Below are 15,228 nucleotides of genomic sequence, written 5' to 3' on the forward strand. Positions count from 1 at the left end.
TATTCGTTGAGTCTGGTAGGCGCTAATGTGCGTCGCTTGCTGCCCGCACTGTTTGGCGCGATGCGTGAAGTATTTCTGCAGTCTTGTAGGCGCTAATATGAATCTCGCACTAACCGCACTGCGTTTGGCGCGATTATTTGGGCTCGCGGAGTTAAACATTTCAATTAACTTGCAACTTTCTGAGCCATTTTTGCGCAATTTGCTATACATGTAATAAATCTTCTATTTGCTCTAGAGTACATCAGTTAACGATCTTCTTGACTGCGACAGATGATCGTTGGACGTCACTTTCATATGTCAAGAAAATGCTAGAAACAAGACGGTGCACAGTGGATCGAGTCAATTAGTGAATTCGGACATGAAGTAAAACTGAGAATTTTGGAGTTTATTTCGTCACATTTTAAACACGGGGTGATTCTAGAAGAAAAGTTCACGAGGAAACCGATGGAGCCACTTGGAACCTCAAATTTTTGCATAAACGGAGTTATAAGCGTTTTAAGTTTCCAAATGCCCGACCTCTCCTATTGACTAGATCCACTGTGCGGCGGATCTTCCGTCGCATTCTAGAAGTGCGTAAACTTATTCAGCGTGGACTCTAGCTACAGTTTGCAACAGGCCCATTGCCATGTGTGGTCTAATAAATGTGTTGGATTATCCACGTGCTTAATCACCCTGACAAGTACTGTGCTACTATCTCCAATGTTTCAGCAGTAAAACACGCAATTTCAACAGCTTGTGTTGGCTCTACCGACTTGTTTTTTTTTTGTTGGTAAATATTACGAGTTGGGCAACTAAATGATGTGTGCTCACCTTGCGTCATCGTTAAACGGAGGTTCTAATGCGAAAACGACGAGGTCCGAGCGAGTCGCAACGATAAGTTGAAAGTGTCGTTGTTGCTCATGAAGCCTTAATCTTCTCTCCGCTTTTCGGCCATTTCAGAAACAGCATTCCTGTCATTCTTGCCCGTGCCTGTAACAATTACGGAAACACATAAATTTTCAGGAATTTTCAGGTGTAGACATGGCTCAGCCGGAGGAATTGGTCAAACCTTCGAAATCGAAAATGCTCGGATTGGTTTTAAATGAACCCTGAAAACACATTTGGCCATATAATCCAGGAAGAGGGTTGTGAAGGATATAGTTTTTAAAGGGTGCTACAACGCATGCGCACCACGCACACTACGAGATCCATTTCTGACTTAGTCAAATTAGCAGGCTGATTGTTGAAATTGATAGACAAAGCTATAGACTAAGAGGACAAAAATGGGACATGAAGGGATCCCAATAATGTAAGCGGCTGGTTGCAATGCACGAAGGAGGTAGGACATAGACTGACTGACAGCAACCCACGAGAGACCCTATAGTTAGTCCAACATTTACCCCCTCAGTCTATAAGAACCACCCATTTCAACCAATAGGATGGCTCCATACGCCCTATGTCTTCCTTGCCTATTGCTTTGTCAATCAATTTCAACAATCACACTGAAAAAAAATGTATGCACTCACGCTTCATAAAGTATGGGTTGGAGCCATAGAAAATTGACAGAATGATTGGAGACTGTAAATAATAAGACGCCGACCTAAAAGTAGAAATAGAGTCCATTTTAGTAAGGAAAAATATTAATACGAAGAGTATGGACCCAGCGTCCATATCGTATGGACTCGTATAAGGTATATTTCTCCTATAAGTTTTCTTCGTTCCTTCCCCCTCCTTCTTCCTCCACTCTGACTTACTCTAAAAAGGTTTTTTTCTTCCTTAAGCAGTACAAGAAGCAAATACTTCCTCTCATAAACTTTTGTTACATTATGCTACCCATTTATTAATTAAGGTTTTCCTTCTTAATTTCAATACGTATTCGGACTTTCCCGGTTACTTGAAATTTATTTTTTATTGATTTTTTCCATCAACAATAGGAAAGAGAACGGCAGACGTTGCCGAAGAAACAATATAAAATGCGTGTATACTACTGAAATGAATAAAATGCTGAGATACCTATTTATTAAATAAACCTCAGAACTCACAAAGCGCAAAATGATCAACGCAATACGCTTCAAATCTCAAGTTCAATCCAAGATTCTTTTCCGAGTCTATACTTTCCTTCCTCAACTCTTGAGAAATGCACCTCGCTCTTCAGCGAAGGGATAGCAAGCATGACGATAATTGGACGTATTTCTGTCAAACGGAACTATGTGCATTAAGACATGAGCCCTGAGACCCGTGAGAATATATGCATAGCGGGGCTCACGTCATAATGCACATAGTTCCGTTGGGCAGAAATACGTTTAATTACTTGTCGATTTAATTAACATCGCGGTGTAATTAAATCCACGGCTCTCGAGCCCGTGAATGAGATCCTGCACAGAGTGGTTAATTTCCTTTCTCTCGGGTCTGGCCGAAGAATGCGCCTCCTCGATAATCAATATTGTTCAGTTCGATTTCATTATGCTATTTGCAATGCCTGCATAACCCGAGGTACTTCTTGCGAGTCATATTTTTATAGTGATTTTTTATAGGTCAGTTATACGGTCTAAAGCAGGAAGCTTGTACAAAGGTTTCGGGTAAATGATGAGCCTGTTGCAAACTTCAGCTGCAGCAAAAACGAAAAATGGCTGCATCTTACAAAAATGGCTTAAAAATCAAGATGAGCGCATCGTGAAAATCTGAAATACACTCCCAACTTTAGAACCTGCATAAGAGGTAAAGCGTGTGTTTAAGCTTCCCGCTGCAAAAACGATCCTACACCACATGTGAACATTTCGTAAAAGGAGTCGCTCCATCCAACCCTTGCGCACTAGGATGCGAAACGATATTCAACATGGCTGACGCTTCCGCGCGCAAATTTTGAGGAAGTACCGTGGTCTTCATGAACACAATTGAGAAAATACGAAAATAAACACGCTGATTGAGAAAATTCCGTATCGTCACGTCGTCACCTTCCCGGCAAAGTATCACAAGCGCCATTTTTACCGAAATTGAGTTATGAATAGTTCCGAAATAACGAGATGCATTTACATACGAAAATAATCATTTTTTTTACAACAAATATGTAGAAATATGAATAAAAGTCGATTAAAGTTGATGTACTTTCGTATCACAAGCGCCATTTGGGAGAAAAGTATCACAAGCGCCAAGTTCGGCAATCGCCTACCTTTCTGATTGTTTTACAATTTTTGTCACGGCAGTCTTCGGAATGACTTGAAACTAAATTATTTTCGCATGTAATTACATCTCGTTATTTCGAATATAATATTTTTTTTAGACTAAATATAAATAAATATTTAAAATACTCCATTGAAGTTGACGAACTTTCGTATCACAAGCGCCATGTAAGAGAAAAGTATCACAAGCGCCAAGTTGGGAATAATCGCTCATCTTTGAGATTGATTTTCGATATTAGTATCAACAACTTTTGGAATGACTTGGAGCGATTCGTCACTTTTCGGCCGAAGTATCACAAGCGCTATTTTTATTAAAGTTGAGTTATGGGTAGTTTTGAATTAATAAGATGCATTTACATACGAAAATAATATTTTTTTTTTAGATTAAAAATGAAGAAATATGGAAAAAACTCCGTTAAATTTGATGGGCTTTCGTATCACAAGCGCCAATAGATTCTCTGAGTGCCCCGAGAAGCCGATATCACAAGCGCCAATTTTCAAAGAAAAACCCGTTTTTTTAAAGAAATTTTATTAAAATTCGAAGCAGGGAGGTGTGCTGGATCTATATTTCAAGTTTCAAGCCAAACATCCGTCTTTTACGGTCGCAATTCAGTTTTTTGTGTCTCTTGAAAAGTTGGCAAAGTGGCGCTTGTGATACTTTGCCGGGAAGGTGACGACGTGTGTTTAGGTGAGATTGCGTTGGGCACGTTGAGTTTTGCGTAGCATCCTAGTGCGCAAGGTTTGAGTGGAACGACTCCTCTTACGGATTGTAAACCTGTGCCACACTCGTTTTTAAAGCGGGCAACTTAAAATACGCGAGTATCTTTACGCAGATCGTGAAGTTAGGAATGTATCTCTGACGCAGAGCACAATCTGCTTCACTCCTAACTCCTAACTTCACAAAGTTAGGAGTGAATTTCAGATTTTCCCGATATGTTCATTGTGAGATTTGAGCCATTTTCCTAGAAACAACTTTTCTTCGTTTTGCTCCGGCTAGAGTCTGCAAGCGCCGAATATTCAGTTAATTCCAGGTTTGTCACTTTAAACCTTCTTCTGATCCGATGGAAAACTCCATCGTGACAATCCGTCTCCATACTTCTGTTCTGAGGAAAAGCGCCGTATGAGCCTATAGACGTTGCCTTATATCCTTCAATTAAAAAAAAAAAAAAAAAAAGGTTTATTGGCAGGATTGTGAATATTTTACTTAAATTTTTCATAAAATTTTGTCCGCAAATTTATCTAATAAGTATATATCTGAAAATATCGATGAAAAATGGACCGCGTTCAACGGAAAGGAACATCAGCTAAAACTAAATTTTATACATGGAAACGGTTGTGCGGATTTTCGTGCAAATTTCAGTAAAATTTCTGCGTAGTGCGAAGCAAATGCCTTCAAAGTTTCAACAGAATTTGCTTAAACGTTCTCATGCAAAAAATTAAATTGCCCAGCAGCCTGATAGTTGAAATTTAGTTTTTGTCGGGTGGACATAAATGACATAGGTTAAAAGGCGGAGCGTGATTGGTCGGCTATGTCTTATCGCTGCTTTATCGTGCTTTGTCAGGTGGAATGGACGACATACTGTCGGAAACTTAAGAGGCGCCTTTAGCTTGTCGTGAGTTCCACCCGACATGGGCACGATAAAGCAGCGATAAGACATAGCCGACCAATCACGCTCCACCTTTTAACCTATGTCATCAAGGACTATTCGACAGACACAAAATATCAACAATCAGGCTGCAGTTAAATATGACAATAGCTGATGCGGCTTGGTTCCTATCTGCAGAACACGGTCAAAGAATGCATGAGTTTTCCCAAATAGGCGTGTTTCAGTGGCGTGGCGTGCTGTGCGATATATCGATTGATCTTCCATTTAAATCTATGGAAAAAGATCGATTATCAAGGTGTTCGCAGCGAACACCTTAATAATCGATTCTTTACTACAGCTTCAAATGGAGAAATATCGATAGTCGATCATTCACGCCACGCCACTGGCGTGTTTCATCCGGCATTGGAAAAAAAAACAAGCAGTTCCGACGCCAAAGCGTTGGAGGGCGCTTCTTTAACACTGCGCATGCGAGGAACGTTTTCATACGGCCAAGCGAGAGTATTGCGGACGGACGATGTATAACAAATTGCCTACGTGAAGGTGGTCCGGCAGCAACATACCCGCCGCTAGTCTCTGGAAAACAATAGAAAATAGTAGTTGCGTACGTTGCCAGCGAGCGCGCTGCGAGCGCATCTGTTTCAATTACCTAGCATCGAGTCGGGCCTCTAACTTTCTATTCTCTCTGACATAACCTTAAACCTTCAACCCAGAGCCGCAAACAGCTGACGCTTGACGATGCTGCGCCGAGAAAATGAACCAATCACAAAATAGCACAGTAATACGTCACTAAAATGAAGAGATCACGTGACTGTTCGTGATTTTTTCGAATCAATCTGAAACTACAACCTCGAATATGAGGCATTTAAGCATAACGAAGCCCCAAAATAGTTTAACCAGGTAATACGTCCGTGCGAGATTGTTATGCTTAAAAGCAAAACATTTCACGAAAACTTTTACGAATACCAGATGCAGAAGAAAATCAAATTTTCCCGGGTGTACCAGAATGGCGTCATTACCCATAAGGCAAAACGGTATGTAGTATAGTACATGTTACATCGGGGGAGTCGAACGGCTGGAAAGGGCGCATCTGGTACCCAGAAGCGCCCAAAAACACATTGGATCTAGAGTCCAGACTCTTAAAAACATCGACAAGAAAACATACTCTTGATTCCATCAGATTTAAGCTTAAATCAAGAACCAAAGCCTCTTAACTTGAGTCGATTTCTTTTTAATTTAAGCTTAAATCTGATTGAATCAAGAGTCCTTTTTCTTGTCCATGTTTTTAAGAGTCTGGACTCTAGATCCGATGTGGTTTTTTTTCCAGTGGGGAAAATTTGGCAACTCCCAAATGTCCATACGGCGTTCTTCCTTAGCACGACAGCATAGGGCGGGACCGGGATAATTGGCAACTAGGGTCACAGAAAGCGTAGCGGAAAAATTTCACGACTTGACGCCTCGTCCGCGGGGCTGGTTTTATGGGTTTCCGGAGCGCGGGATTTATTAAAATGCGCGGGAGACGAGGAAGCGTCGCGGCGAAAGTAACTCAATTCCCGAAGCCGGGCTTGTTATTAACACCCCCGCGGCCACGTTTACGGCTCGTAACTCCGGCCGCACGGCCGCGGACGTTAAACCGACCAATTTAAAATGCACGACGAATGCACCGCGAGGAAAGCAGGGACCGAGGCCGCGGGCGCCTTACCTGGTACGACTAAATATTAGCAAGGGCTGTTTTCCTGTCGTTTTAGGGATATACGTAAACAACACTAATTTACCACACGGAGAAAAATCTATGGCTTATAAACCAATTAGTGGCACATATGGAACACCAATAATAGTAGTGAAGGCAACATATGATACAGTACAATAGTACATATCGACGGTGTAAGTCGGCAATTACATAACTCCTGTCATACTTTATTTTTTGAACGGAAAACTACTCAACGACAATTCTTCAAAACTGCCGTGATTCTTATTCTATGAGCGAAGAAAATTCTGCATAAATTTCAAAGAATGATATCAATTTGTTCTCTTTTAAAAAAATAATATAGAGGCGGAGATTTTCAGACACCGCAAACGAGTTATGTGATTGCCGACTTACACCGTCGATATACCTTATTTATGGTGTATATGCCGTACTATGATACGAGCTACCACAATATGGTTCACAAACCGATAATCATTGGTTCATGTACAACTATTGATGGTGTTCCATACGAAACCACTAATTGGTTTATAAGCCATAGCTTTTTCTCAGTGCACTACACACAGTAAAAAAAATAACCGATTTTCCTATTAATATTGATGGTAGAACACAAAGTAGCCTTAGCGTGCGGTCAATATTTTTGGTTAGATTTTCTTTGGGTTGAATAATTGATTAAGTCTTCGGGTTGCGTTGACCAAATCATGGGTCTAGTTGAAAGCAGCCTCGTTAAAAACTAGACAAAAGCCGCCACGATGGAACCTGGATTGCAGCGATCACAATCCATCGCGCTACACAGCTTGAAAATGTCCGTGTTCGGAGTTACTTTTTTTGTGTCAGATCAATGCAAAGGACTTGGCTGCTCAACACAATTTTGTGTTAAATCGACCCGAGCCGTGCATAATCCACACTGAGAAAAAACTATGGCTTATAAACCTATTAGAGGTAAATATGGAACACCACTAATAGTAGTACCTCTACATATAATAATAGCACATATACCTTAGTTATGGTACGGGGTACCTTAATTAGGTACAGAGACCTTAGTATGGTTCACAGACCGAGAATCATTAGTTTATTACGACTATTATAGGTGTTCCATATTTACCTCTAATAGGTTATAAACCATAGTTTTTTCTCAGTGCAAAACATTTAGGCATGAAGGAAGTGTTCTACCCCTGCGGAACTTTTGTACTCTTCACCTCTTTTGTTAACTTTATCGGGCCATACTTAATCAAATTTTGTAGAAACTTTTTCTTACCGATTTTTTCTAGCAAAAGAAAAAATCGGTAAGAAGTTTCTACAAAATTTGATTATGTTCTCTTGTTTGCCTCCCCGTCACACAAACGTTGTGACTTGTCGAGTGGCCAGCACATTGGATTATCACCGATGCAATCCAGACGGCTGACGCTTCGTTTACAACGCGCCAAATAATTAGGAAAATTAAATGACCTGACATTTCCCGGATACATTTTGGTGAAATTCACTGACAATGCAGCAAATGCCAGATTGTTAAAAAGACATACTTAGAAGTAGTTTTCAGGCAAAATTTGTTGTTCGAAACGTCAAAACCTACTCGAGAAAGCAAATGAAGGTAATTTGACAATTTTCCCCTCACATTTTCGTAGTTTTCCCTGACTTTTTAAAATTCCCCGACTTCTCCCAGTATTCCCTGACCGTGGGAGCCCTGGTTTTAATGAGGCCACAGATTTTCAACACGAAAATTCCGTCGCTTCCGCACAAAGATTCGGTCGATTTGACACATGGGAAACTAACTCGAAAAAGAAACCGACAGCTTGTGTTACTTCTTATTTTACTTCCCATATTTACACGAAACTTTGGTGCATTTTTCAGTCGCAATCTCTGAACGGCACCGAGAGGAACAAGAGCATATCCTTACTTCAGCAAGACACTTCCTTCATCCCCAGATGTCTCAGAGTAACCTACGGTTTTGGTCGATTTAACCAAAAATTGTGTCGATCAACTAAGTCCTACTTTGATCGGACCTAAAAAAAAAATAACTTTAAGTAACCTGAATTAACAATACACACGAACTTTTTCAACTGTTTATATAAAATGGACGTATTTATGTGAAATGGAACTGTGTACAAAAGGAAAGATGGGGTGTGCTCGGGCCATAAGAATGAATGGAACTTTAAAAGCGCCAGTGACGTCAGCGGTGAGGACCGGAGGCGACGAGGCGCGACACGAGCGAAAACGACTAGGTCGTCAGTCTTTAATTCGAGAGCCCTGTCCGGCTCTAGTAATATGCCCACGGCTCACGATATAGCGCTCAGTTCCTTTTGATTTAACGCTATGTTTCGCTTTTTCATTTTCTCAAAGGGAAATGTATCCAATTTTACATTGTTTCTTATACAGCTTCCACGCGCACACCCTATCCTTCCACTCCCGCGTAGTTCCTCTAAGCGTAAATACGTCCAAATAAGAAGTGGCGGGTTTCAGCAAGAAGGATGAAGCCCATTTTTGGAAAGAAAATATTTGTTCGATAAAGAAGGTTGACAGATGCCCTAATGTACTCTGAGTAAGAATGTTTCAAATATAATTATGGGAGTGATATAATTGTTTTAATTGATGTACTCACCTAGAATTAGCCTTACTCTGCCATGTTTATCTTCATCATACTCTTTAGAAGCACGCTTCGTCAGCCGTGATCCCAAATTTCCATTGACGATATAATCTGCAACAGAGAAAAGGAAAAGAACCAAGTTAATTCGATTCGACGATTTTCTTTATTTCTTTTAAATAATAAATTGAAGTCCATCCATACACAGGCGTTGATTTAGGCGCTGGCTGCACACAGGGCATTTCTTGGTTGAAGTGTCCCAGAATCTCCGGTAACGTATCATCCATAAGAGGGAAACTTCATTGAAACTTATACCGAATTTTCTTCATAAATTCACGATGCTAAAAATGAAACACTTTAGAAAACTCACTCAACAGTTTCTTCCCTAAATTATAAATTAGCAGCGGGTGCTCTGAAACAGCGAAACCAAGAAATGCCCTTTCTACGCTCAACTCCTCAATTGGACATTTCTATCAAACGGAACAATGTGCATTGTGCCGTGAGCCCTGAAATTCATATATTCTTATGGGTATCAGGGCTCATGTCTAAATGCACACAGTTCCGTTTGATGGAAATACGCCCAATAGAGAATTTGCAGGTGTTTGAAATTTGATGAATTTCGTGTTTAAGCGGAAACTACTGAGTGAACTGAAAACGAGAATACCCTTGGTTCACGAATTGAACAATTATTATTAGAGAAGATATGACAAAATTATATAATCTGCTAAAATACATGTGTTTAAATGGGAAATGCTGCCAGATGACGTCACTAGGCGGTGCATTTTTTCACTTTTAAATCTATTTTTACACCATTTCCCATATCAGAAAAAAATTATAAATAATACGGTGAAATCGGCTCTTTAAGCACTTTCAGATGAAGCAATAAAAAATTTGCATGCAAATTATCCATTGGGGACTGCAGGATACGGCAATGTTCTTTTATTCCATGCGATCGAAATTGCAACTTTTTTGGGGGTAACTTTCCCCTGTCTTTGACATCCTCTCCTAAGTTACAGGCAACATGGCGTGTTTCGGAACTCCCGTGTCCTCTGATTTCCGATCATCCGCGATACCCCCAATCCCGATCACCCTCGATAATTGAGACTCCCCGCGATAACTTTTCGAGAGTTGCGCATCGATCGGTCTCTCAGCAAGCATCGATGCCAAATCGTACAAAAAAATCCGTCCTTTCCCTGTGACTGCGACGGGGTACTCGGGATTTCCGGCGAGCCCTGTGGGCGACAACCCCGGCGGCGCGGGGAACGGATGGCGACGCAATCATATAGTTGTTTGCGGTGCGCTATCAGTTTGATTTATGGAAGAAGGACTTGCGTAAGAGCCTCGGCTCCATCCATCACAGTCAGGGGTTCGATAGTCGAACGACAGGGCCGGGGATCCATCTCGGGGCCGCCGAAATATGATGTGCACTTCATTTAGCAACTCTGCAACGCTCATGAACTGAGACATTCCGCCGCGGAGTCGGAGAGAGTGTAATGGATCGACGCAATGTCTGTCTAAGATAAATGCTCATGACCGCGGCTCCGATCCTACCGTGGCGCTCTACCCAACTTTTGAGAGAATCTTTCCAGTGGCGTGGCGTGCTTTGCGATATATCGATTGATATGCCACTCAAACCTATAGAAAAAGATCGATAGACAGGGTGTTCGCGGCGAACACCTTAGTAATCGATTCTTTACCGTAGCTTCAAATGGCGAGATATCGATAATCGATCATTCACGCCGCGCCACTGAATCTTTCGGTACACCCGCAAGAAACAATACGTTCAAGTTTCCTCAGGACATTTTTCAGCGGATTAAATGCTGTTTTGTGATCCTGCAAGGTGTCTACTGGTACCCTGTAATTCAAGTCCCTTGCTTTTTCAGTACCTTTTCCTTGCTGTCCGGAAAATTCCTTTTTGACAATTCTCAAAAAGCCTTGCTTCTTCCTTACCTTTTCCTTGCTTCAGACGCATTTTGAACTATATTAGGATTGGGAAAGTGGAATGACGAAGGAATAAACCGAAAGACACAAAGAATTGAACCGGTATGTTGATGAATGGACGTATTTCTGATAAACGGAACTAAGCGCCAAATTGAGTTCCTTTTGATGATTTTAAATCCTGGATAGCGAGTTCTGTCAAACGGAACTAAGCGCCATGGAAAAGTATTGTGAGTATAGGACGGAACGAGCATTTGTCTCTTTGATCTTTTTTTAAAACCGTAATACTTTCCTGGGGATCTCAGTATGCAAACTATGACCGCATGCAAACTTCTGATATATGAGTAAGTCACAAATGTGCCTCTGTTGATGGGTATGCATAAGTTTTTCAAAAATTTTCGTTTTCATCCCCAAAATTGCCTAGAAACCTCAATAGCTGTAAGTTTCTCAAGGCTTTCAACCCATTTATGTCACCTGGGTACCTAATTCCTTAATTTAAATATTTATAGGTTACCTAAAAGTCCCAAAGTTACTCACCCAAAGTTCCATAGGTCTCATTGTGCTTCTCAGTGTAAATGTTTTAACTTAGATATTAGCTGTGAGTTTCTTAAGGCTTCCATGCCGTGTTTGTTTCCCTCCGAAATGTTCAAATTTACTAAAATTGTGTTCTTTTTTAAATAAATGTTCAATTTCCTTTTTTACAAATTTAGTTTACTGTCCCATACTGCCCTGGAAGAGCCTAACATGAGCCAGTTTAAATGATCTGGCTTTAATCTTGTCTCAATCCATGTTTATTTTCATTTTCAGAAGGCGCTTGATTTCCTCTTCAGCCGAGCTTTGTATGCTACGAACACCCTGTTTCGCAAGTTCGAACATCCATAATGAAAATATTTTTTGCGGAACTTTTGCCCAGTCCGTAAGGTGCCATCCCGGACCCGCCTGGGTAACGAACTTCTTGAAGATGAGTACACAAAGCTATCAGACGAAATGACCCAGGAGATAGCCGTTGCAGATTCATTACGTGTTGGTTTAGATGGGTGGTCTAACATTAGACGGGATTTCATTGTGAATATCCTTGTATTCACTCCTACTCACATATTTTACGAATCCGTCGACTATGGGTCTACATTTTGGAACATACGATGCTGAAAAAGCATCAGAAGTGATTGATGAACTTGGTGCAGAAAAAGTTCCCGTTCACATCAACGACAATTGCTCAAATATTGAACTTAATAGTAAGCTAATTGAAGAGAAGTATAAATATATTACATGGTTTGGATGCTTAATGCACTCATTACATTTACAGCTGAGAGATATAAATTCTCAGGTTGAAGTTGTGAAAATCGTGTTCGATAAATGTTCAAAAATAACAGTTGAAGTTAAAGGAAAGTTACTCCTTCTTCCAATACTTAAGCAGAAACAACATGATATTTACGGTGCAAAAAAAGTCTCTCTGAGAAAAATTTGCGACACCAGATTTGAGTCAAATTTTGCGTGTGCTGATCCAGTAAAGAAGAAAAAAATGTACTGCAAACTCTATGCGTCGACGCCCAAATGGCGAATGGACAAAGTGAGGGGCAAACCATCACCCCAGCTCTAAAGAAAGACATTTTGTCTGATGACTTTTGGATCCTTCTTGACGGGGTGTTAAAGTTTTTAGAGACTATACTCATGGTTGATCAAAGTGCAGACGGACTGAGTGATGATGAGTGAAGTTGGTGAATGTTGACAACTCAAAAATTCTGCTACTCATGCTTGTGGGACACCTGGTATTTTTAAGGAAGGAGATGCTGCAATTTTTCAAAATATCATTGAGGAAAGTAAGAAGTTCTTTCTTAAGGATATTCATTTTGCAGCGAATCTTCTAGACTCGTTCCTGAATAGTGGCGATTATTTGTCGCCCTCTGAAAAAGAAGGCCTTAAACGTATTGATAGAATAGCCACCAATTTGTCACACGTAAATCAAGACACGGTTTCAGAGGAGTATATATTTTTCGCTCCGAAAGGAGGTCATTTTGCAACGTCTTATTTGTGGCGAGCCAAAAAAGTTTCGCCCCTGTCATGGTGGAAATATTTTTGCCAAAAACACAGAGCTTGGAAAGTAGCCATTAGAGTCCTTAGCCCTGTCCTGTGTGTGCCCACCTGCTGGGGCGATTGAAAGATCCTTCAGCTCCCAAGGTCGTATTTACTCAAAAAATAGAAATCGACAGACTACTGTGAAATCAGGCAAGCTCACCTATCTATACGAGAATTAGAGATACCACACCAAAGTCACTCGACCAAACAAAAGAAAAAAAAAAGGTCAGCTGAGCCAGATTTTTATACTGCATTATTGAATGCATCTGACTCTGAAAGCAATGATCCGGATTCAGTTCATAGTGTATCTGACGACAACGAGCCTTCAACCTCACAGGACTTAGATTCATCAAATTATGGAGAGGTGCAAGCCTCCAGCAATGTTAATGATACTACTGGTTGCATGTCAACTTCTCAGGATGACATGGACAGTGATACTGAGTTGTACTATGATAATCCAATCCCAGATTATATCCCTAAGATACCTATCTTGCATAATTATAGTTCCCTGCTTCATCTTCGCTGGTCGAGGTCAATATTTTGCTGTTTGTTTTCTTTAGAAACAAATGTATATCTTCAAAAACGTACGGCAAATTTATGTCATCGTATATTTCGAATATATAATTAATATATAATCAACCACAGGCTTCCTCTATATAGGAGGATATTGATTATAATATCATTTTATTGTTTCTTCAATCGTTGGCGCATACTTAAAACGAAGACAGCATTTTAACCTTTTAAAATTCCAAATTTTTTCTCAGATTTTTATTTTCCCTCTTCCTTGTGCCTTGATAGTAATACACAGGTAGGAAATTAATAATGCACTGATTATCAGTCTGCATTATTTTTCTACTTTGAAGTATTTCGTGATTCTTAAGAAGTGTAAGCGGAGCAATATGTTTTTAAGTTATTGAATCAGTTTAAAAATTTTAAGGCTGATTATTATTATGTTTCTTACTAGGGTTTAAGGATCGAATTCGATCGTTTCATTCTTTTAATTTTTGACTTGTGTTCCTGAAAACTACTATAGAAGTCATATGTCCTTTCTTAGTTTGTTTTTACATTTCTGATATTCTTGATAGTTTCTTTACGTCTTGAGATTCCTTTGTTTTCTACGTTACCGCCGGTAGGTAATCCCAATTTTTTCACAATTTGTCATATTTTTCTGAAATGTCATGAAATATTTCACGTGAAATTTCAATATTTTATTTTCCATGAAAAATTGCAGCCCTGAAGAGGTGTGTGAAATATGGAGTGTTAAGCTGCATTAGAAATAATGTAAAAGTGGACGTGATTCCTTATGTGGAAATTGAAAAGTGGGAGTCTACATTAAATCAGACGGTCCTAAGCGCCAAAATATGCGAAACTCAAATATACATTTAAAAATCCAGAGATATTCCGCTGATGGGTCGACTTTCGAATCGTTCTCTGAAAAACTTCAGGGCAATCTTACAGTCTGATAGAATTTGGTTGTATTGACTCCTCTGGAGAATACAAATTTTTTGCTGGTTTGGCAACAATGCCCATGATGGATTCAGTTGCTAATTGATACAGTCTTCTCCAAATGTTAGTAAAACAATCTATGTGAAGAGATCACATTTTTGTCATCAAGAGCATCAAAATGGTTTGGTCAACGTAACCAGTAGATCTAAAGAACCAATTTGGAGTTACATTAATGGTCGTTCTTAAAACAACTGCCCTCTGAGGGGAAGAACGCAAAATTTTATCGCGTGACTATAAAGCGGTGAGGGGGGGGGGGGTACTGGGTAGTTAATTTGACATTCAGCACGCTATCAGCAAAATTGCAATGTAATCGAATTTTTACTCAAGTTTAAAGAGTGCCGTAAATCACCAAGCACGGGCCCGCCCGTGAACTGCATTTCTGAGCCTCATTCAATACCGATTAAAAGAGATTAAGTTTAAAAAAAATTAAAATTCCTGTAGGCGACTCGGCCCTTAAAGATGTGAGCCCGCTCGCATTACAATCCCTTAGTTTACGCCACTGACGTTCAAAGGAATGAAAGACGCGTTCACCGTAAATGTTCACTCTGTACCGCCATTCTCAAATCGCCTTCAAAATAGTGGTTATGCAATTTGCGTCCCCCAGGAGTTAAAATAGTTATCTCATGAGCGCCGTGTTAAAAACTCCTTTACTCATAAGAG

The 15,228-nt window shown here is 40.1% G+C and overlaps 1 protein-coding gene and 1 long non-coding RNA gene across 2 annotated transcripts in view; one reads left to right on the forward strand and one right to left on the reverse strand.

The window, feature by feature from the left end:
- Positions 1 to 15,228, forward strand: part of LOC140223852 (uncharacterized) — a 378,065-nt gene that overhangs the window by 51,088 nt on the left and 311,749 nt on the right. The window lies entirely within an intron of this gene.
- LOC109040242 (uncharacterized) overlaps positions 1 to 15,228 on the reverse strand; it is a 326,654-nt gene that overhangs the window by 13,428 nt on the left and 297,998 nt on the right. Inside the window, exons 3-4 of the mRNA XM_072306523.1 lie at positions 9,067 to 9,162; positions 811 to 969 (exon numbers count right to left, since the gene is read on the reverse strand). Of these exons, the coding sequence (XP_072162624.1) occupies positions 811 to 820 (10 nt within the window). The 5' untranslated portion in view covers positions 821 to 969; positions 9,067 to 9,162. The remainder of the gene's footprint in view (positions 1 to 810; positions 970 to 9,066; positions 9,163 to 15,228) is intronic.

This window comes from Bemisia tabaci, chromosome 1 (assembly GCF_918797505.1).
Source record: "Bemisia tabaci chromosome 1, PGI_BMITA_v3".
Lineage (NCBI taxonomy): Eukaryota > Metazoa > Arthropoda > Insecta > Hemiptera > Aleyrodidae > Bemisia > Bemisia tabaci.